The sequence below is a fragment of the Bos grunniens genome, chromosome 3 (genome assembly GCF_055505025.1).
Source record: "Bos grunniens cultivar Pamir isolate PY7600 chromosome 3, Bosgru_T2T1.0, whole genome shotgun sequence".
Classification (NCBI taxonomy): domain Eukaryota; kingdom Metazoa; phylum Chordata; class Mammalia; order Artiodactyla; family Bovidae; genus Bos; species Bos grunniens.
In genome coordinates this window covers 27,347,762-27,372,364 of record NC_141167.1, presented here as the reverse complement: position 1 = coordinate 27,372,364, position 24,603 = coordinate 27,347,762, and the positions used below count along the sequence as shown (strand labels likewise).

The window sequence follows — 24,603 nt, the reverse complement described above, 5'->3', positions numbered from 1 at the left end:
CATGCTAGTAAAGTAATGCTCAAAATTCTCCAAGCCAGGCTTCAGCAATATGTGAACCGTGAACTTCCAGATGTTCAAGCTGGTTTTAGAAAAGGCAGAGGAATCAGAGATCAAATTGCTTACATCCACTGGATCATCAAAAAAGCAAGAGAGTTCCAGAAAAACATCTATTTCTGCTTTGTTGACTATGCCAAAGCCTTTGACTGTGTGGATCACAATAAACTGTGGAAAATTCTGAAAGAAATGGGAATACCAGACCTGACCTGCTTCTTGAGAAACCTGTATGCAGATCAGGAAGCAATAGTTAGAACTGGACATGGAACAGACTGGTTCCAAATAGGAAAAGGAGTACGTTAAGGCTGTATATTGTCACCCTGCTTATTTAACTTATACGCCGAGTACATCATGAGAAACACTGGGCTGGATGAAGCACAAGCTGGAATCAAGATTGCCGGGAGAAATATCAATAACCTCAGATATGCAGATGATACCACCCTCATGGCAGAAAGGTAAGAAGACCTAAAGAGCCTCTTGATGAAAGTGAAAGAGGAGAGTGAAAAAGTTGGCTTAAAGCTCAACATTCAGAAAACTAAGATCATGGTATCCAGTCCCATCACTTCATGGCAAATAGATGGGGAAACAGTGGAAACAGTGACTGACTTTACTTTTGGGGGCTCCAAAATCACTGCAGATGGTGACTGCAGCCATGAAATTAAAAGACGCTTACTCCTTGGAAGGAAAGTTATGACCAACCTAGACAGCATATTAAAAAGTAGAGACAAAAAAAAAAGCAGAGACATTCTTTGTCAACTAAGGTCCATCTAGTCAAGGCTTTGACTATAAAGAAAGCTGAGCACTGAAGAACTGATGCTTTGGAACTGTGGTGTTGGAGAAGACTCTTGAGAGTCCCTTGGACTGCAAGGAGATCCAACCAGTCCATTCTAAAGGAGATCAGTCCTGGGTGCTCATTGGAAGGACTGATGTTGAAGCTGAAACTCCAATAGTTTGGCCACCTGATGTGAAGAACTGACTCATTTGAAAAGATCTTGATGCTGGGAAAGATTGAGGGCAGGAGGGGAAGGGGATGACAGAGGATGAGATGAGTCGGTTGGATGGCATCACCGACTCAATGGACATGAGTTTGGGTAAACTCCAGGAGTTGGTGATGGACAGGGAGTCCTGGTGTGCTGTGGTTCATGGGGTCACAAAGAGTCGGACACGACTGAGCAACTGAACTGAGTGACTAAAGATGTTAAGCATCTTTTCAAATGCTTGTTGGCCATTTGTGTATCTTCTCTGGAGAAATGTCTCTTCATATCTTTTGCTCATTTTTAAATTGGACTGTTTGTCTTTTGTTGTTGAATTGTAAGATTTCTTTATTCTAGACCTAGAGAACAGATCCTTATATCAGATAAATGGACTGTAAGTATTTTCTCCCATTGTACTGGTTGTCTTTCCACTTTCCTGTTAATATCCTTGGATGCACAAAAGGTTTTACTTTTTCTTAATTCTAATTTATGTATTTTTTCTTTTGTTTTTTATGCATATCTAAAAACCCACTGCTAAATCAAAGGTGATGAAAACTTACCCTCATGTTTTTCTCTAAGAGCTGTATGAATTTAGCTCTTATATTCAGGTCATTGATCTATTTTGAGTTAAACTTTATGATTTGAAGTAAAGGGACAACTTAATTCTTTTTACATGTGGATATCCAGTTGTCCCAGTACCATCTGTTGAAGACTATTCTTTCACCATTAAATAGTCTTGGCACCCTTGTCAAAATCAACTGGCCGTTAAATGTATGAATTTTATTTCATGCCAATACCACGCTGTTGATTACTATAGCCTTGAAGTAAGTTTTGAAACTGACAAGTTTTGAAGTCTCCAATTTTGTTCTTTGAACATGAGACCACATCTCATGTTCATGTATTGGAAGATTGAAAGCTGTTAGCATATCACTACTACTCAAAGTGATCTACAGATCCAGCACAAGCCTTATCAGAATTCCAATGGGGACTTCCCTGGTGGTCCAGTGGACGAGAATCCACCTGCCAGTGCAGGGGAAACAGTTCAGTCCCTGGTCTGGGAGGATTCCACATACATAGCACAAAGCAAGTAAGCCCCTAAGCCATAACTATGGAGCCTGCAGAGCCTGAGCTTATGAGCCCATGAGCCACAACTAATGAGCCCTCAGGCTGCGACTGCTGAAGCCTGTGAGCCTAGAGCCTGTGCTCCGCAATAAGAGAAGCCACTGCAATGAGAAGCCTGTGCACCACAGTGAAGAGTAGCCCCTGCTCACAACAACCAGAGAAAGCCCTGCACAGAGCAGCGAAGACCCAGCGCAACCAAAAAAAAGAATAATAAATTTTTTCTTTAAATTCCAATGGCCTTTTATAGAACTGGAAAGCCAATACTCAATCAAGTTCATTTGAAATTGCAAGGGACTCTGACGCCAAAATTGTGTAAAAGAACAAAATTTTTTAGGTCTTCTTCAAGTTCTTTCAACAAATTTTATAGTTTTAAGGTTTCAAGTCTTTTATATCCTTGGTAAATTTATTTCTAGGTACTGTACCAATACAATGCCAAGATACCATCATCCTCTGGTTTGACTCTGTTATGTTTATAACTCTTGCAAAGTTAATATTTTAATAAATAGCTGTAATGCCAGAGGCATCCAAATAATAATTAAAAATTCCTCTCACACTAACTTTTATCAACCCAATAAAACAAACCAGTTCTATCAGGGTTTTCCAACAAATACTTTAAAATAAGTTTTTGCAAATAAAGTAAGTCAGAAGATTGCTTCTTGGAGAAGTCAGTAGACAGACTAATTTAGGCTCTCAATTACAATTTACATTTATGTCGCATGAAAGAAATGGATACAATCATATACAGCAATTCTAAAAAATATTATATCTGCCATTTCTTCCAAATCATTAGGCTAAAGTGATTTCTAATTTTGCTTACATTGAGCAGATTAAAAATATTTTCAAGAATTTCCTGGTGATCCAGTAGTTAGGACTCAGCGCTTTCACTGCTGGGTCCAGGTTCAGTCCCTGGTCAGGGAACCAGAGATTGCACAAGCCGAATGGCCTTGTCAAAAAATATAAAAAGTTTTCAATTTGGATATTCTGAATAAATTAGCTAGCCTCTAACAAAATCATTTCCCTGGATATCAATTTCAAAGCTAATGAGATTTTCTTAAAACTTCGTATTTCTTTAGAAATGAATGAACAGGGTTGGTTGGTTTGGTTTCTTAAAACCATGTTCATTTTATACCAAAGAGAGAATTTCCCAAATATTCAAAGGATCTTACTGAACATAAGGCAAACTTACACTTGTCATACAATGATATAAATAATTGGTTTTCCACTTTAGTTGAGCCATTTCTCTGCTCTGTCAATTCAAATTCTGTAATATCTGTTGATCCATTACTATTGTTTAAGACCAATTACCTCTTTTCTGGACATTTAACAACTTTATAACTGTTTTACCTACAGTCAATCTCTAGCAGCACTGATTCATTCTACATGTGAAATAAAATTCATACTTAATGGTAAGATAAGAAAAATTTTAAATATAAAAAAATTTCTCTGTTGGCCTTCTACTGTGCATTGTGCATCTGCTGCACTATGCATCTACCAGGCCTCCCCTATTGGCAACCATGAAAGCAGCATTCTCCAAGCTCCAACAAGACCACTTAAAAGAGAACATTTCCTCTGGATCTTGTAAGGGGGTCATTTCTAGCAGATCTGGATTGTGTCAACTGTTAATTATAAGTCATGTAATGTATAGCATTCTGTCTCAAAAAACTGATAACTGTGCATTGATTTCTAATGGGTGTTAACAGTTCTCAGAGCTTTCTGAGATGCTTTTCCAGGCTATAATCCTCAATTTGGCTCAAATAAAAATTTTCTTTTCTTTCTTAGATCAACTGAATGTTTCCATATTTACCAAAGGCACAGCTCTGATCACATTTTCCCCACCTTGTCCTCCACTCAGATCATAAGTGTCTTATGCTCTAACTCCAAACCAGCTTTCTTGCTTTACCTTGCTTCCTACTGTATCCTTGCAAGCAGGACTACCTCCTGATCTGTTACCAGTTCCCATCTCTGAGCTGTAGCATATGCTGTTATTTACCTTCCCTCTGGGCTTCCTTTGTAGCTCAGTTGGTTAAGAATCCACCTGCAATGCAGGAGACCTGGGTTCAATTCCTGGGTCAGGAAGATCCCCTGGAGAAGTAAATGGCAACCCACTCTAGTATTCTTGCCTGGAGAATCCCATGGACAGAGGAGCCTGGCAAGCTACAGTCCATGGAATTACAAGAGTCAGATATGACTTAGCAACTATACCACCACCACCACCCTCCTTTTTCTTCTCCCATATCCAAGCAGCTGAAAAAAGCTGATCCTGAGTCAAGACTTAGTAAAAACACCAGTTCCTACCAGTAGCCTTCTTTAATTCCCCATCAGAACTAATGTGACCACTCCCTTTTTTTAACTGCCACACCACATTTTTTGTATTTCTTATATGGCATCATCCACACCCAGCTCTGGACATTTCTCTAGAGAAGATTCACAAATGGCCAACAAGCACTTGAAAAGATGCTTAACATCTTTAGTCACTCAGTTCTGTTCAGTCGCTCAGTTGTGTCTGACTCTTTTCGACCCCATGAACCACAGCATGCAAGGCCTCCCTGTCCATCACCAACTTCTGGAGTTTACCCAAACTCATGTCCATTGAGTCAGTGATGCCATCGAACCATGTCATCCTCTGTCATCCCCTTCTCCTCCTGCCTTCAATCTTCCCCATCATCAGGGTCTTTTCAAATGAGTCAGCTCTTCACATCAGGTGGCAAAAATACTGGAGTTACAGCCTCAACATCAGTCCTTCCAATGAACACCCAGGACTGATCTCCTTTAGGATTCACTGGTCGGATCTCCTTGCAGTCCAAGGGGCTCTCAAGAGTCTTCTCCAACACCACAGTTCAAAAGCATCAATTCTTTGGCACTCAGCTTTCTTTATAGTCCAACTCTCACATCCATACATGACTACTGGAAAAACCATAGCCTTGACTAGATGGACTTTAGTTGACAAAGTAATATCTGTGCTTATTAATATGCTATCTAGGTTGGTCATAACTTTCCTCTAAGGAGAGGGTATCTTTTAATTTCATGGCTGCAGGGAAGATACAAATATTTGTCCTTCTAATTAGCTGTAGTTCCCTTGTGTGGAGAAGCTAGCATCCACCTTCCAGGCCTATGGGTCTACAAATCATGAACCATGAACCTTCACTCATTCGTGTAGCAATGAGCATCTAATGTGTACCAGGCTTTGTGTTAGTATTCGGTTTATTCAGTACTCAACAATCTTCCCCCACAGAACTCATATTCTTGTGTGCAGAGGGGGAGGGGAAAAAGTAAAATACATTAAATGTTAGACACTGATAAGTGCTATATAGAAAAATAAGGCATGAAGGATGGTTAGGAGTACTGGCAAGTGCCACTTAATACTGGATACTTGGGAGAGTTCTTACTGAAAAGAGAGAGAAAAGCCATGGGACTATCCAGGGAAGAGCCTAGAGCTCTACAGGCACTTAGAACAGCTGGTTCAATGGCTGTGTAGTTGCAGCATGTTAGCAAGCCAGACAATTTCAAGGAGCATTAATTAAGGACAGTGTGGCTGAAAAGGGAGAGGTGTAAGAAGAAAGGTTAAAACAGGGAGTGGGTTAAGGAGAACACAGGGTACAGAAGACTTCAGGTATCGTTCTGATTGGGATGAAAGATCTTTGGAGAATTTTAAGCAGAAGAGTGACATGATTTTACTTAGTTTTAACAGGATCACTTGGGCTGCTGTGTTGAGAATAAATGGATGGGGGAAAGGCTGCCAACAAAGACCAGTTAGGAGACTACCGCACAAATCCAAGATTACCTCAGACCAAGACTGGCCCTAGGGTTGAGAGGTGGCTGGGTTCTAGATAGGTAGAGCCAGCAGAACACAGAACAACAGGTTCGACTCAGGATATGGAAGAAGACTTAAAGACAACTCCAAAGTTTTGGGCCTAGTAAATGGAAGCATGGCACTGCCATTAATTTAGGGAAGACTGCAAGAGGAAATTCTGAGGGAAGATCAGGAGTTCAGAATTGAACATGCTAAGCTTAAGATGCCTAAAAAAACTGGAGATGTCAAGTAAGGAACAAGAAACTCAAGTTGAGGGCTTCTCTGGCGGCCTGGTAGTTAGGATTCCAGGCTTTCACTGCCATGGCATGGGTTCAATCCGTGGTCAGGGAACTGAAATCCTCCTGCAAGCCATATGGCATGGCAAACAAAATCAATAAATAAAAAAATTAATTAATTTTTTAAAAAGACGCTCAAGTCTATAAAACAAGGAAGAGTCAGGTTGAAGGAAGATATCTGGAAGACATCAGCAAACTGTATTTAAGGGACTGGCTAGATCAACAAAGAAGTGGACAGAGACAAATAAAACTTACAGGGACTGAGCCTTTGAGTTTTTCAAGATGAGTGAAAAATGGGGTCAGAAAGGTGGATGTACAGAGATAGAAATTAAATTTGGGGAGATGAGGGATATGGAGGGAGACCAGGGTTTCTTATGGTACTTGAACACAATGAGATTAGAGCTGGTGGCCTCAACGCTAAAAGTAGCAGCAAGCTTGTGAGAGCTAGGAGATAGGGAAAACTAGGGGTTTAGCCAGAAGGCAATGGCACCCCACGCCAGTACTCTTGCCTGGAAAATCCCATGAGCAGAGGAGCCTGGTAGGCTGTAGTCCATGGGGTCGTGAAGAGTCAGACACGACTGAGCAACTTCATTTTCACTTTACACTTTCATGCATTGGAGAAGGAAATGGCAACCCACTCCAGTGTTCTTGCCTAAAGAATCCCAGGGACGGGGCAGCCTGGTGGGCTGCCGTCTATGGGGTCGCACAGAGTCGGACACGATTGAAGCAACTTAGCAGCAGCAGCAGCAGCATTCTGAAGCCACTACTCACCGCTATCAGTGGACACGCAGGGACATGAGAGAGGAGGGGTAAAGACAATCTTACTGTGAACATGCAGTGTTCAGCTCCTGCTGCAGTCACTGGAGAGGTAACAGCCAGGGCTCCTGAGGGATCTTTATATTTTCATTCAACCTGCGGTTAAACACTGTCTTCCATGTATAACACGAGGAACAGCTATGCTAACAGTCAATGGAACAACACCTCTTTCCTCTGCCCCATTTTCCAGAGCACCTTTCACCAACTCCTTTCATTCTTTTGAAAAGAAGATTATCAGTTCCTCCTCCCTAAGAGAAAAGAAATGTATTCCTGGAAGGCCAAAAAATAAAACATTCCTCCAGCAGATTTTAGGACCATCTGTTCGTGCTTGTGCTACAATGAACCTTTAAAATTATGCTTTTGTAACTTCACAATTCTCTGAAGGATATATGTAGCTTTGAACTAAAATAAACAGAAATTCCTATTTTAGAACTGTTCAGGGAAAAAGAATCTCAAGAGGCCATTCAGCCTAAATTATACAAGTTGGGGACTGCATAGATACACAGTTTTATAGACTCTTGTATTATACAACCAACATTATTTCTCTCTGGTTTTTAGTAAAGAATCAACACAATTTTGTTCCTTTTTGCTTGAAACTCTGACATGAGGCTACCTCTTTGGTTCTATTCCCCCAGTGATGTGATTAAAGTTTGAATGTCCACTACATTTCCTGAAAGATTTTGTGATATTTTTTAGCTGTATTTAAAATAAATGACAAAATGTACACATTTAAGGTATGTAATCTGACAAATTTTGGTATGTGTATATACCCTTATAAACAGCACTTGAAATCACTCAACTCTGTTCTACCGATCTAGACATACATATTACACTAAAATAATACTGTCCTGATTAACATATCTTTAAAAGAAGCCTTAAACATCAGGTAGTGTAAGTCTTTGAATTACGTTCTTTTTCAAAGTTGTCTCAGCTATTCTGGATCTCTTAAATCTCCATATACATTTTAGAATCAGTGTCTCGATTTGTATTTTAAAATAGCTTGCTGGTATGTTGACTGGGATTGTACTGAAGCTATGAATCAATCTGGGGACAAATGCCATCTTAACAATATTGCGTCTTCTGATTCAAAAACGTAGTATACCTCATAGTATTTATTTGGGTCTTCAGTTTCTCTTAACAATGTTCTGTAATTTTCAGCATAGAGGGACTGCTGATAATCTGTTAAATTCACCCCTAAATACGTCATATTTATGATGCTATTGTATTGTTTTTAAATTCCAACTTCTGATTGTTAGTATACAGAAATACAATTGATTTTTACACAATGATCTTATAACTCTGATAAACTGATTGATTAGATGTAGTACTATTTTGTAAACTCCTTAGGTGAAGAAGTGGTAAAGAATCCACCTGCCAGTGCAGAAGACACAAGAGACTGGGGTTCGATCCTTGGTCAGGAAGATCCCTTGTAGTAGGAAATGGCAATCCACTCTGGTATCCTTGCCTGGGAAACCCCATGAACAGAGGAGCCTGGGGGGCTACAGTCCATGGGTCTGCAACGAGTTGAACATGACTGAGCATGCACATACTACTCCAGGATTTCCTACATAAATAATCATGTTATCCATGAATAAAGACATTTTTTTTTCAACTATATTCCTCTAATTTTGTTTTTTTCCCCCCTTATTACATTGGCTAGAAGATCCACTGAAATGTTTAATAAAAACAAGAATAGACATCATCTCCTTGTTCCTCATTTTAAAGAACCAATCAATCAGTCATCATTGGATATATTAATTTTAGGTCTTTCATAAATTCTCTTTATTCAATTGTAAAACTTCTATTTTAAACTGCTGATATATATATATATATGTATATATATAGAGAGATGAGATTTCTGTAGTTTTTTTCTTTTAATATGCTTTTCCTTTCTATCCTATTAATATGCTGAGTTACAGATTGATTTTTTAATGTTAAACCAATTTAGCATTCTTGGAATATATCCCATTTAGTTATGAAGTATCTTATTTTTTCTGTATTATTAAATTGGATATACTAAAAACTTGTTATGTATTTATGCAACCAACTATGAAGGATATAGGTTTTCATTTCTTAAAAATTTTTTCTGATTTTGATACTAGTGGAATTAAAGCCTCCTCATCTATTTTCTAAGAGTTTGTATAGAACTGGTGTTATTTTGTCCTTCCTTTTGTAACAACCACGAGTGAACATATCTAGACCTGGGCTTTTCTTTGCAAAAAGGTTTACAATAATAAATTCAATTCTTTCAATGTATGCAGGGCTATTCTAGTTACCTATTTTTTCTTGACAGAGGTATGAAAGTCAACATTCGAAGAATTTGTCCATTTTGTCCAAGTTGGACATGTATTAGTATAAATGCATTCATACTATGCTCTATTGTTTTTTCACTATTTACAGAGCCTGTAATGATAGCCCCTTCTCTCATATCTCATAATGGGACTTTGTGTTTTCACTATTTTTAAGTGAAATATGGGTGATTTACAATACTAATTTCAGATGCACAACACAGTGACTCAATATTTTTATAGATTATACTGCATTTACAGTTTATAAAACAACTACACTTCCCTGGGCTGTATAACATACCCTTCTGGCTTATTCATTTTACAGACAGTGGTTTGTACCTCCTCATTCCCCTATGCATATCTTGCTGCTCTTCATTCCCCTCTCCCCACTGGTAACCACTAATTTATTTTCTACATCTGTGAGTCTATTTCATTATGTTCACTTGTTTTATTCTTTTCGATTCCACAAGTAAGTGCTAACATTACAGTATTTGTCTTTGTCTGACTATTTCAGTAAGCTTCACATCCTCTAGGTCCATTCATTTTGTTGTAAATGGCAGAATCTCATTCTTTTTTATGGTTGAGTAACACTCCATTGCACGTGCAAGCATGCGTGTGTATTCATACATATACATATACCATTCATCTGTTGATGGACACTTAGGCTGCTTCTATATCTTGGCTATTGTAAATTATGCTTCTATCAACATTTGGGTCCATGTACATTTTCAAATTACTGTTTTTTCCTTCAAATATATACCCAAGAGCGGAACTGCTGTATCATATGATAGTTCTATATTTAGTTTTTTGAGGAACCTCCATAATATCTTCCATAGTAGCTGTGCCAATGTACATGCCCCCTAACAGGAATCCCCTCTGTATTAGGATCCTCCTTTCTCCACAGCTTTGCCACATTTGTTATTTATAGACATTTTGATGATAGTCATTCTGACAAGTGTGAGGTGGTTCTTCACTGAGGTTTTGATTTGCATTTCTGTGATGATTAGAAATGTTGAGAAACTTTTCATGTGCCTATTGGCCATTTGTATACTTTCTCTGGAACATCTATTCATATCTTCTTCCTTTTTTTTTTTTTTTTTTGCTACATCATGCAGCTTGCAGGATCTTAGTTCCCTGGCCAGGGATCAAACCCAGGCCTAGGCAGTGAGAGTGCTGAGTCCTAACCACTGGACTTCCAGAGCATTCTCTTCTGACTGTTTTTTAATCGAGTTGCTTGTTATTGTTCTTTAATTACTTTATTCATTTGGCTGTACCAGGTCTTAGTTGTAGCATGTGGGATCCTTCAGTTGTGGCATGTGGGACCTAATTCTCTGACCAGGGATCGAACCCAGATCTCCTGCATTGGGAGCATGGAGTCTTAGACACTGGACCACCAGGGAAGTTTCCCAAGTTTTTTCCCTAATATTGAGTTCTGTGAGCCATGTATCTATTTTGGATACTAACCCCTTATCAGTAATATCATTAGCAAATATTTTTTCCTATTCAGGGGGTTGTTTTTTCATTTTGGTGATAGTTTTCTCTGCTATTAAAAAACCTCTTACATTTAACTAGGTCCCATTTATTTATTTTTAGTTTTACTTCTTTTGCCTTAGGAGATAGATCTAAGAAAATATTGCTACACTTTCTGTAAATTAGTGTTCAGCCTATGTTTTCGTCCAGTTTTATGGTCTCAGGTCTTACATATAGGTCTTTAATCCATTTTGAGTTTATTTTTATATATGGTGTGAGACAATGTTCTAATTTCACTCTTTCACAAGCAGCTGTCCAGTTTTCCGAGCACTATTTATTGAAGAAACTCTCTTTTCTCTGGTGAATATCATGCCTCCTTCATTGTAGGTTAATTGAACTTAAGTATGTGGGTTTATTTCTGAGCTCTCTATCTGATTCCATTGATTTTTATCTCTTTCTGTGCCAGTACCATTCTATTTTGATGACTGCAGCTTTGTACTATACTCTGAAGTCAAAAAGTATTATACCTCTAGCTTTGTCCTTTTTTTTTCCCCTCAAGATTAGATGACATCTCAAGGTCTTTTGTGATTCCATATAACATTTAGGATTATTTCTTCTAGTTCTGTGAAAAATGTCATGAGTATTTTGATAAGAATTGCATTAGATCTATAGATAGCTTTTGGTAGTATGGATTTTAACAGTATTAATTCTGCTAATCCATAAATCTGGAATATCTTTCTATTCCTTGGTGTCATCTTCAATTTTCATCATCAATGTTTTATGATTTTAAGAGTACTGATCTTTATATCCTTGGTTAAATTTATTCCTGGGTATTTTATTTTAGGTGTTTTAATCTATAGGCTGATAGGTTATCTTTTTTTAGTACCTTAAGGATTTTGTGCACTGTCTTGGGAACTGAACTGTTTGAATGAGAAGTCTACAGTCATTCTTATACCCACTGCTCAGTATATAAAGTGGATTTTTTTTCTCTAGTTGCCTTTAAGATTCTTCTCTTTACCTCTGGTGTTAAGCAATTTGATGATGATGATTATAATGTTCCTTAATGTAATACTTTTCATCCTGCAGCTGGAGTTCACTGAACTTCTTGAATCTATATGATTCTCAGTTCAGTTCAGTCGCTCAGTCATGTCTGACTCTGCGACCCCATGAATCACAGCACGCTAGGCCTCCCTGTCCATCACCAACTCCCGGAGTCTACCCAAACTCATGTCCATCGAGTTGGTGATTTACAAAATTTTTCATCACTGATTCTTCAAATATCTTTTCTGTCAACCTACTTCTCCACTCTTTTGGGGACTTCAATTACAGAGTTAAGCCATCCAACATTTCTCACATCTCAATGATACTCCATTCATTTCAGTTTCCAGCCTTTTATCTTTGTGTTTCATCTTGGATGGTTCTGTTTTTATTAATTTTTTCCAGCAGTGTCTGATCTGCCATTAATCTCATCCAGTGTATTTTTCATCTCATTGTCATTTTTGTTTCTTAAAGTTTGATTTGGGTTTTTTATATTTTCCAAGTCTCGCCTTAAAATGTACAGGCCTTCCTCTTGTTGAAGTTTTATTTTAAGCTTGTTAGGTAGGATCAGAGCAGACTATATTTATGGACAACTTTGATCACTAGAAATTATTTGTCCCTTTCTTACTCTAGATGGTAAGAATATAAATTATTCCTGGACCTTTGAGAACTGTTCTAGCTGTTCCTCTTCAGTGTTTTTCTCATATACATGCATTGATTAGTAGTCAGCTGAAGACCCAACAGGAACCTCTTACAGATCTCCAGAGTTCCTTTATTTCCATAATCTGTCTTGTAAATTCTAGCCATCATGGCCTCCCTACATTCTCTTCAACTCAGGGAGCCTCTAGACCTCTAGGATCGGGTTAAGTTCCCTCTAATTGCACTATGGCCTGGAAACTAACTCCAGACAGTAAGGTAGGGTAACCATAGGGCTCATCTTCTCTATCCCACTGTTCTTAGGTTTTTGCTTTTTTCCCCTCACATATTTTGTCATGATGTTTAGCTATTTAAGGTAGACTGGTATGTTAGTGTGTGCAAGTGCTGCAATAAAAAAATAGCAGCTTAAACAAGTGGTGATGGCTTTAAGTGGTGGCTTAAACAATAGAAATTTATTGTCTCACAATGCTGGAGGCTAGAAATCCCAAATCAAGATGTCAATAGCATTGGTTCCATTTGAGGGTTGCAAAAAGAAAGATTTGTTTCAGAACTCTCTCCTGACTTGTAGATAGTCATCTTCTCCTTATGCCTCTTCCTGTCATCTTCTCTTTATACGTCTATGTCCAAATTTCCCCTTCTTAGACAGTAAAGAATCTACCTGCAGTGCGGGAGACCTGGGTTCGATCCCTGGATTGGGAAGATCCCCTAGAGGAGGACGTGGCAACCCACTCCAGTATTCTTGCCTGGAGAATCCCCATGGACAGAGGAGCCTAGCAGGCTACAGTTCATGGGGTCTCAAAGAGTCGGACATGACTGAGTGACTAAACACACAGGTCATACTGGATTAGGGCTTTACCTCTGTAAAGACCCTAAAACCAGCCCTACGATCAGACATAATAATTAAACTGATGTTTATGAAAATCAGTTTAGGATAGTGTTTAAGAACAGGGATACTGAAATTAGAGTGCATGGGTGTGATTCTAGCTCCAACACTTGCTGCTTCCCTGGTGGCTCAGAAGGTAAAGTGTCTGCCTACAATGTGGGAGACCTGAGTTCGATCCCTGGGTCAGGAAGATCGCTGGAAAGGAAACGGCAATCCACTTCAGTACTCTTGCCTGGAAAATCCCATGGACAGAGGAGCCTGGTAGGCTACAGTCCATGGGGTCGCAAAGAGTCGGACACAACTGAGTGACTTCACTTTCACTTTCCAACACTTGCTAGCTCTGTGCCTTAATTCCCTTACCTGTAACAAGGGACTTACTCTACTCATTTCATAGAGATAGCGTGAAGATACATATATGTTTAGAATAATACCTGATACATAATATACCCTCAATAGATATTACTTAACACAATGAACAAAATAATGTTTCATAAGAACATGAGTAACTTTACCTAGACCAACAGAGTTCTTGATTAGCCTTGATGAAGGAGATTAGAAAATTTATATTCAGTGACTACTTCATTTATTAAAATTACCACTTCAGAAATCCTACCCTCTAGCTTTCTAAGCTTAAGTCTTTCCTTATATGGAAAAAAATGTTGTCTGACATTTCAGTAAAAAAGCATGCTGCCTGTCATTCTGGTAAACAATGAATGCTGCCTGCCATCAATTCATCACCACTATAGCCGCCATCAACAGTCCATGATAAGGGGACATCAGGATGGAGAAAGACAGGACACTGGCCCTAGATGGCTCAGATGCACATCTAAGGAATAATTTCAGTGAACTCTGACTCTTGCATCTTTCCATACTCAGAAAGAACTAAAATCATTAACCTGAGATGTCTGGATTTTTTACACTTTTTTACACTTTACAGTAATCTTTTGATGTTCAACTACATGTTTTTTTTCCAGCAAAAATTCCTACATGTCCTGGCTCCTCCTCCCTTACCTCTTTGAAACAGTCCCTCAGAGGTATCTGAGAGGCTGTCTCCTGGGCTGTATTCTCAATAAGGCCACTTAAGAAAACATAATTCTCAACTTTTATGTTGTGTTTGTTTTTGTCAGTCCCCCTCTCTCCATAATTTACATATAAGCTGCCAAAACTCAGTTTTCTAAAATTTTACTTTGGTTAAGTCATGTTTTTGCTTTAAAACCTATAAAATCTCTTTTACAAATTATCATATTAGAAGCAAAATGCAAGGTAGAAAGGGAAAGATATATCCAACTGAATACAGAATGTCAGAGAATAGCTAGGATTAAAAAAAAGGGGGGTCTTCTTAAGTGAACAATGCAAAAAAACAGAGGAAAACATTAGAATGGGAAAGTCTAGAGATCTCCCTAAGAAAACTGGAGATATCAAGGGAATATTTCATGCTAGGATGGGCACAATAAAGGACAGAAACATTAAGGACCTAAGAGAAGCAGAAGAGATGAAGACGAGGTGGCAAGAATACACAGAAGAACTATATAAAAAAAGGTCTTCATGATGAGATCATCATATTGGTGTGGTCACTCACCTAGAGCCATACATCCTAGAGTGTAAAGTCAAGTGGGCCTTAGGAAACATTATTACGAACAAAGCTAGTGGAGGTGATGGAATTTCAGCTGAGCTATTTCAAATCGTAAAAGATGATGCTGTGAAAGTGCTATACTCGGTGTGTTAGTAAATTTGGAAAACTCACCAGTGGCCACAAGACTGGAAAAGGTCAGTTTTCACTCCAATCCCAAAGAAGGGCAATGACAAAGGATGTTCAAAAACTATCATACGATTGTACTCACTTCACATGCTAGCAAGATAATGCTCAAAATCCTCCAAGCTAGGCTTCAGCAGTATGTGAACCAAGAAATTTCAGATATACAAGCTAGATATAGAAAAGGCAGAGGAACGAGAAATCAAATTGCCAACATCCATTATATTATAGAGAAAGCAAGGGAATTCCAGAAAAACATCTACTTCTGCTTCATTGACTACAAGAAAGCCTTTGACTGTGTGGATCACAACAACATGTGGAAAATTCTTAAAAGAGATGGGAATACCAGACTACCTTACCTGCCTCCCAAGAAACCTGTATGCAGTTCAAGAAGCAACAGTTAAAACTGGACACGGAACAACAGACTGCTTCAAAATTGAGAAAGGTTGTATATTGTCACCCTGCTTATTTAACTTCTATGCAGAGTACACCATGGGAAATGCCGGATGGATGACTCACAGCTGGAATCAAGACTGCTGGGAGAAATATCAACAACCGTACATACGCAGATGATACTACTTTAATGGCAGAAAGTGAAAAGGAACTAAAGAGCCTTCTTGAGGGTGAAGGAGGAGAGTGAAAAAGCTGAACACAGGAGCCTGGTGGGCCACAGTCCATGGGGTCACAAAAGAGTTGGATACAACTTATGGCTAAACAACAACAACATACAATGAAATATTGTGTATGAAATTACTTTTCCAACTAATAGACACAACTGTCCACGATCATAAGAAATGAAATTTCATTGAGTTAAAACAAAAATTGAATTAGAAGAGAAGTGAGTCTGCTAAATCAAGTAAGGAAAAGAAGTGATATACAATTGGTAAACTTTACTGAAAATTAAATATAATAAATTACAAGAAATACAGTTATTGCTTTTGAACAAAAATTTTTGAAACTTCACAGCCATAAAGTTAGGAGGCGGGATTCAAATAAAGACAGATAATATGAATGGACATTGTCATGAATGTCCTTAGTCAAGTACTGAAATAATTATGGGGGCCTCATAGCTTTTATGGGCTTCTTGGTTTGCTCAGAGGTCAAGAATCCTCCTGTCAATGCAGGAGATGCAGGTTCAATCCCTGGGTCAGGAAGATCCTCTGGAGAAGGAAATGGCAACCCACTTTAGTATCCCTGCCTGGGAAATCCCATGGACAGAGGAGCCCAGCAGGCTACAGTCCATGAGGTTGCAAAGAGTCGGACACGACTGAGCAACTAAACAACAACAACATAGCTTTTACAGATATACTTGTATAAACAGTTCCAATTACCAAACGCAAAGCATCATCGTGCAAACATCAGGGATAGCAACCTGTGTTATCATCTCATTTCTGGATGATAAACTCCCAGAAGCATTCATAATGTCTAATTCATCTTGGTATTTCATATCACATAATATATTTAATAGATATCTATGAAATAGATAATAACACTTCGATGAGAAATAAAACAAGTTTTCAAAGCATAGTTTAAAAAACTAGGGTACAAATTACATATTTGTTTAAATATGTAAATTTTAATTAGAACTAAATTACTATTTAGTTCTCTTTAAAAATCTGACTCTACGTAGTTTGGTATCAGAGAAGACAGTGGCACCCCACTCCAGTACTTTTGCCTGGAAAATCCCATGGATGGGGGAACCCGGTGGGCTGCAGTCCATGGGGTCGCTAGAGTCGGATGTGACTGAGCAACTTCACTTTCACTTTTCACTTTCATGCATTAGAGAAGGAAATGGCAATCCACTCCAGTGTTCTTGCCTGGAGAATCCCAGGGACAGGAAGCCTGGTGGGCTGCCACCTATGGGGTTGCAGAGTCAGACACGACTAAAGTGACGCAGCAGCAGCAGCAGCAGTTTGGTATAGTTTCAAAGTAGGACTATTCAACAGCTAATTGTACCCAGAAAAAATTAAGCACTCTTTCTCACTACTATTTTCTAGTGCCCTGAAAAAAGCCATCAGACAGAAAGCACGGGGTAAAAGTTTTCTTCAAATATGTCTTTCCCACATAATAATACTGAGCCCTGAGCTTATAAATCCAGTAAGACATTTCTGTGATTTTAAGTGTATATCAAGTACAAAAATAATGTTTACCGAATGTACAAACGACCAAGTGAATAAATGGCAGAATGGGAAAGGAAAAAAGAAAGGAAGAAGGGAAAGTAAGAGAAGGAAGGAAGAAATTATTTTATACCCAAAATAGTACAAGAAGTAATAGGGGAGTTACTACCCTGCCTAATAAAACAACAAATTTTAACACATCAAACTAAGTTTTAAAATTCCTCTTTTAAATCACAGTGATTACTATTCTACACTTCAGAATTGATTTTAAGAAATTTTAAAATTCAATTAGTACTTCACTTGGCAAATAGGCGAGAACAGTGCTTACATAATTCTGTTAATATATGTACAGTATGCACAATTTCATTTTAGTTACAAAATACAGCTTAATTCAAGATGTAATCATTTGCTTTCAAAATTTTACTTAAAAATCATTTTGGGACTTACACAGGTGAGCTATTCTTAAACATGAAAGGTAGTTAATAATATATACTTACCAAAAGAGGGAAAAATCAAAAGATCCCACCACTAATATTATAAAGTTAATTTTATACCTCAATCAAAATGCAAATCTGCTACTGATCGTCAGCACCAAAAGGTCAAAAAACAAGAAATGACGCAACCAAAAACTAAGTAAGACAAATTTAACATCTTCCTTTCTGTTATGAAATTCTCTATCACTGATCTAATTCATATAATATTATGAACTGATTTCACTGTCACTAAATTAAAATTTTACATGCAATCATGTATTTTTCATCTTCATTTATAATGCTCAATTATGAAAAACATCACAGTAAATCTTACCTCATTGTATCTGTTGCTGGGAATTTTGATGCTGGTTTTCCGAACTTCCATATCAACCACCAAACCTTGAACTACTGGCAATGTATACTGGTAATTTCTAAAGTCCTGGGCAAAAGCAGATTGAAGTAGAATAAAGAATTCATCAACGGCAGGATCTGATTAACAGCAATAAAATTAGCACAAAGGAAAAGAATGCCAAAATTAAATACTTTTGAATTAAATGAATGAATTCATTCATTTAAATAATAAGAAAATGCATGATGAAAGCCCCACTGTGTGTATTCTAGCTCTCCAGTTAGTCTGTAAACTCTCACAAGGAAGCAGATTAAGAAGTTTTATATACCATTATATACAATATTAAACAAATATTTAAATGTTTATCTTGCTTTCTCAGCACCTGACATTTTCTGTATTTATTTGTTAACTGTCTCTTCCCTATGAGGTAAGCTCCAAGACAGCAGAGATGATCACTTGTTTTGTTCTTGTTATATCCCAAATGCCTGGAACGTGCTGGGAACTCAGTGAACACTTATACACTAAAACACACACATATACCACATCCAGTGTGGCTGAAGCAAAGTGAGCAAGAAGGCAGGAGTTCAGGTCACAGTGACAGCACACAGCTAGATTTCACAGGGTCCTGTAGGTCACAAGGACCTTGACCTTTACTTTGAGAAGGCTTTCGACCTACTGTAATGGATCTCTTTAACTCTCTCCTCTGCAAAGAACAGATGGAAAAGGAGCAAGAATAGAAGAAAGGAGATCAGATAAACACAATAAAAATAATCTGAGCAAGAGACAGTGATAACTTGAACCAAGATTTTAACAGTTCCAAAGGCAGTCAGAAGTTATCAGATTCTAGATATATTTAAAGGGAAAACAGACAATATTTGCCCTTAAGTTGGATGTGGAATGTGAAGAAAAAAAAAAAAAAAAAAAGAGTTGATGATTCTGAACTGTATGGCTTGGGCAAGTAGAAGATAGGAACTGCCACCAAATGAGATACAGAATATGATGGGAAGGGGAAGGTGGCAGGTCAGAAGACTGCAGGAAAAGAACTGAGAAAGAATGGTGTCCTGGAAACTAAGAGTAGAAAATGCGTAGATGCTAATAAGTTGTTGGATGGAACTGTGTGAAAACTATCTTCTTATTGCTTCTATTCATTCAGGGAAAATGGGGTTATGTCATCAGCTGAAACTGAGGAAAGGAGAGGCAGCACAGGAAATTTGAGAAGAAATCACATGCAAAAAGTCATATGGGGAGTTAGGAATGTAGTAGGGACCAGGAAGGATTGCTGGGTACGTTCAAGAGCTTCCTTAATGGTACTGGTCATGAATCTAAAATGAGACCCATGGGTATGCTGCTCTTTCTGTCTTCACTCATATTTAACTTGGATGGAAGTTAAGAACGAAGAAAGAGTCAGATCTGCACTGGTAAAATCAATTGACTTTTCAGCTATGACCTAAAGCAAATCCCTTACGATTATGGAACGGAAGTGACAAATAGATTGAAGGGATTAGATTTGATAGACAGAGTGCCTGAAGAACTATGGATGGAGGTTCATGACATTGTACAGGAGGCAGTGACCAAGACCATCCCCAAGAAAAATGCAAAAAGGCAAAAGGGTTGTTTGAGGAGCCCTTACAAATAGCTGAGAAAAGAAGAGAAGCTAAAGGGAAAAGAGAAAAGGAAAAATATAACCATCTGAAAGCAGAGTTCCAAAGAATAGCAAGGAGAGATAAGAAAGTCTTCCTCAGTGACCAAAGCAAAAAAAAAAAAAGAGGAAAATAATAGAATGGGAAAGACTAGAGATCTCTTCAAGAAAATTAGAGATACCAAGGGAACTTTTCATGCACAGATGGGCACAATAAAGGGCAGAAACAGTATGGACCAAACGGAAGCAGAATATATTAAGAAGAGGTGACAAGAATACATAGAAGAACTATACAAAAAAGATCTTCATGACCCAGACAACCATGATGGTGTGTGATCACACCTAGAGCCAGACATCCTGGAGTGTGAAGTCAAGTGGACCTTAGGAAGGAAGCATCACTATGAACAAAGCTAGTGGAGGTGATGGAATTCCAGTGGAGCTATTTCAAACCCTAAAAGATGATGCTGTGAAAGTGTTGCACTCAATATGCCAGCAAATTTGGAAAACTCAGCAGTGGTCACAGGACTGGAAAGGTCAGTTTTCATTCCAATCCCAAAGAAAGGCAATGCCAAAGAATGCTCAAATTACCGCACAATTGCACTCATCTCACACGCTAGCAAAGTAATGCTCAAAATTCTCCAAGCCAGGCTTCAACAGTACATGAACCGTGAACTTCCAGATGTTCAGGCTGGATTTAGAAAAGGCAGTTCCTCTGCCTTCATGAGATCAAATTGCCAACATCCGCTGGATCATCGAAAAAGCAAGAGAGTTCCAGAAAAACATCTACTTCTGCTTTATTGATTATGCCAAAGTATTGACTGTGTAGACTGTGTGACTGTGTGGATCACAACAAACTGTGGAAAATTCTGAAAGAGAAGGGAATACAGACCACCTGACCTGCCTCCTGAGAAATCTGTATGCAGGTCAAGAAGCAACAGTTAGAACTGAATGTGGAACAACAGACTGATTCCAAATCAGGAAAGGAGTACATCAAGGCTGTATATTGTCACCTTGCTTATTTAACTTATATGTAGAGTACATCAGGTGAAATGCCAGGCTGGATGAAGCAAAAGCAGGAATCAAGACTGCAGGAAGAAATATCAATAACCTCAGAAATGCAGGTGACACCACCTTCATGGCAGAAAGCAAAGAAGAACTAAAGAGCCTCTTGATGAAAATGAAAGATGAGAGTGAAAAAGCTGGCTTAAAACTCAACATTCAGAAAACTAAGATCATGTCATCTGGTCCCATCACTTCATGGTAAGTAGATGGGGAAACAATGGAAACAGTGACAGACTATTTTTTGGTGCTCCAAAATCACTCAGATGGTGACTCCAGCCATGAAATTAAAAGATACTCGCTCCTTGGAAGAAAACCTATGACCAACCTAGACAGCATATTAAAAAGCAGAGACATTACTTTGCTGACAAATGTCCATCTAGTCAAATTATGGTTTTTTTCCAGTAGTCATTATGGATGTGAGAGCTGGACCATAAAGAAAGCTCAACACTGAAGCACTGATGCCTTTGAACTGTGGTGTTGGAGAAGACTCTTGAGAGTCCCTTGGACTACAAGGAGATTCAATCAGTCAATCCTAAAGGAAATCAGTCCTGAATATTCATTGGAAGGACTGATGCCGAAGCTGAAACTCTAATACTCTGGCCATCTGATGTGAAGAACTGACTCATTGGGAAAGACCCTGATGCTGGGAAAGACTGAAGGCAGGAGAAGAAGGGGACGACAGAGGATTAGATGGTTGGATGGTATCACCAACTCTATGGACATGAGTTTGAGCAAGCTCCGGGAGTTGGTGATGGACAGGGAAGCCTGGCGTGCTGCAGTCCATGGGGTCACAGAGTTGGACATGACTGAGCGACTGAACTGACTGAAAGGTGCTAAGGCAAGTAAATGACAAGTGATACTGAAATTACTGGACATGCAAATGGGGAAAAAAAGAACTTCAAGGAATGCCTCACAAACAAAAATTAACTAAAAATGGATCACAAACCTATATGTAAAACATAAAACCATCAACTTTTGAAGAAAGCATCAGGGAAATGTTTGTGATTTAAGTTTTAGTCAATAAGTTCTTAGATATGATATAAACAGAATGCCCCATAAAAAATTAACAAACTGGACTTCAACAAAATTAAAAAATTTGGTTCTATTAATGACATTATTTTTAAAAATGAAAAGATGATCTACAGACTTGAGACAAAATATTTTAAATTGATACAAATCTACCAAAGGACTTACATTCAGAATGCATGAAATACTCTCAAAATTCAACAATAAGAAAACAAAAACCATATCTTTTAAATAGGCAAAAATTTGAACATTCATTAGAGACATAAAGAAGATAAAATAAGCAAATAAAAAGATGCTCTAAATCACTCATCATTGGAAACATAAAAATTAAAATCACAAAATTAAAACAATTAGACTTCTATTAGAATGGCAAAAATTAAAAACTAAAGGAGGAACAAGTGTTGACCAAAAAAAAAAAGACTCTTACACCTGATGAATGCAAAACATTGCAAGCATTTTGGAAAACAATTTTACAGCTCCTTATAATGTTAAATCCTGATAGCTCAGTTGGTAAAGAATCCACCTGAAATGCAGGAGACCCCGGTTCGATCTCTGGGTCGGGAAGAACCCTGGAGAAGGGATAGGCTACCCACTCCAGTATTCCTGTGCTTCTCTTGTGGCTCAGCTGGTAAAAAATCCGCCCGCAATGCAGGAGACCTGGGTTCAATCCCTGGGTTGGGAAGATTCCCTGGAGGAGGGAAAGGCTACCCACTCCAGTATTCTGGCCTAGAAAATTCCATGGACTGTATAGTCCATGGAGTCACAAAGAGTCGAACACGACTGACCGACTTTCACTTTCATAATGTTAAACATACAATATGGCTCAACTCTCCCACTCCTAGATAAATGAAAACTAAACATTCACACAGAATTTAATACATGAATGTTTATAGCAGTTTTATTCAGTTGCAAGAAACTAGAAACCTAGATATCCATCAACAGGTGAATGAATAAACTGTAGTTCACACATACAACACAACCCTACTCAGCAATAGAAATCAATCATCTATTGATAATTGAAGGTTACCAGAGTATGCCACAGCTAAATATGCCTCTTGTTAATCAGTCTTTGGCCAGTTTAATTTAGAGGACCTCAGCCAAAGAACCTGAGATGAGTGGAAGAGAATGATTTTATTTCCTTCCCAACAATATATATAACATAGATTAATCTCAAATGCATTAAGATAAGTAAAAGAAGTCAGACTGAGAAGGCTACGTTCTGTATAATTTCCCTTACAGGACAGTCTGAAAAAACTAAAACTACAGGGACAAAGAATCAATGATTACCAGACATTAGAAGTGCACCAGCAAATATTCTGGAGTGACAGAACTGTTCTGTATTTCAATTGTAAGAGTGGTTGTAATGTAACTGTTACATGTGTGAAAAGTCTTGGAAATGTACTCATAAAAAGGTGGCTTTTACCATACAAAAAATTGTTTTAAGTTTTAAAGAAAGAGGTAGATTTAAGCAGGGTTTACATTTTGCCAGGCTACCACAACACACTTAGTAAAAGAGAAAAAGGAACTAGAATTATGTAAAAAAGTGATTTGATGATGAAACTATGGAATCAAAATATACAAAAACAGAAAAGCAACAGGAATGAGAAACAGTGAAAAGGTTTCTTGAAATCAATAGACTGCAGGATCCTGATAATCTAGAGAGAAAGCGATAATGTAGAGTGAGATGCTTCAGGAGATAATTCAACAAATGTTTGTATAAATGAAATGATAGTGACCGTAGAAACCTTAGGCTGCTGTTGCTAGATTACGGGACAAATATCTCCTTTACATTCCAAATTAGATTACAACCTGAAAGAAAAATTGTCTTGCAGAAAAATGAGACTAAAAACTAAAATTACCAAGGAAGGACAAAGGGGTGGGGGCTGGAGTAGAAGAATATAGAGAGATATTATATATTAAAATATAACTTAGAAATTTTCATTTCTGCCCAAGGTGGAGGAAAGGAGACTGGATTAGCCTCATGTCTTAAACAACAAAAGACCACACAAAACACATGGAACAATGATTTTCAAGAGAGTGAATTTCAGGTAACAAGGACAGTGATCCTTGAGAGACTGGAAACAAACAAGATGAGCTCTGTGACTGCCCAGGTTATGCTCCAGGAGAGCTTCCAAGCTCAGATGCAGGAAAGGGGAACCCCGGCAGAGGCTGGCAGATTTCCTGAGGAGAAAACTGAAAAACGAGAAAAATGAAGATAGTTAGAGTTGACAGGACAGAGAGGAGAAAACTGCAGACAGGACTCCAAAGGTTTGCAGAAGGTCACATCCAGTGTTTAGCAGTGCTCTCATTAGCTAATAAGTGTGAGGAAACCTGAGGCCAGTGAAAGAAATGCCTGAAGTGATTATTGGGAGCATTATCTGATACACAGGTCTGGGAATAATGCCTATTCCCAAAATCCAGATAGAAAGACCTCTTGGGCATTCATGGGCATTGAGTAGATCTTACTGTATAATAAAGAATTTGGCTGACCTTTGCCCCTGGTTTCTGGGACATAGCTTCTAAACCCTTGGAATTTCCTGAGTGATATGAGTGCCCTTGTTATTCCTGGTTGGCCCTATGTCGATGTCATTTGACAGTCTGTGTCAACTTGATGATATTCAGGCTAACAAGATGACTCAGGGTGGTAGCTGGCCATCTCAGAAACATCAACCACATGATGAGAGGTTGGGACTTTGAGGTGCACGATACCAGCCTGACTTTTGGGGAATGCTGAAGTGGGGCTGAAGATTGAGTTCAATAACATAGCTAATGATTCAATCAATCAGTAATAGTAAG

At 38.3% G+C, this 24,603-nt stretch overlaps 1 protein-coding gene across 4 annotated transcripts in view; it reads right to left on the bottom strand.

The window, feature by feature from the left end:
* The window catches only part of ZFYVE9 (zinc finger FYVE-type containing 9), a 118,178-nt gene that overhangs the window by 14,923 nt on the left and 78,652 nt on the right, over positions 1-24,603 (bottom strand). For all 4 annotated transcript variants that reach the window (XM_086388557.1, XM_086388562.1, XM_086388567.1 and 1 more), the window contains one exon: positions 18,066-18,170. In XM_086388557.1, coding sequence (XP_086244683.1) covers positions 18,066-18,170 — 105 coding nt within the window. The remainder of the gene's footprint in view (positions 1-18,065; positions 18,171-24,603) is intronic.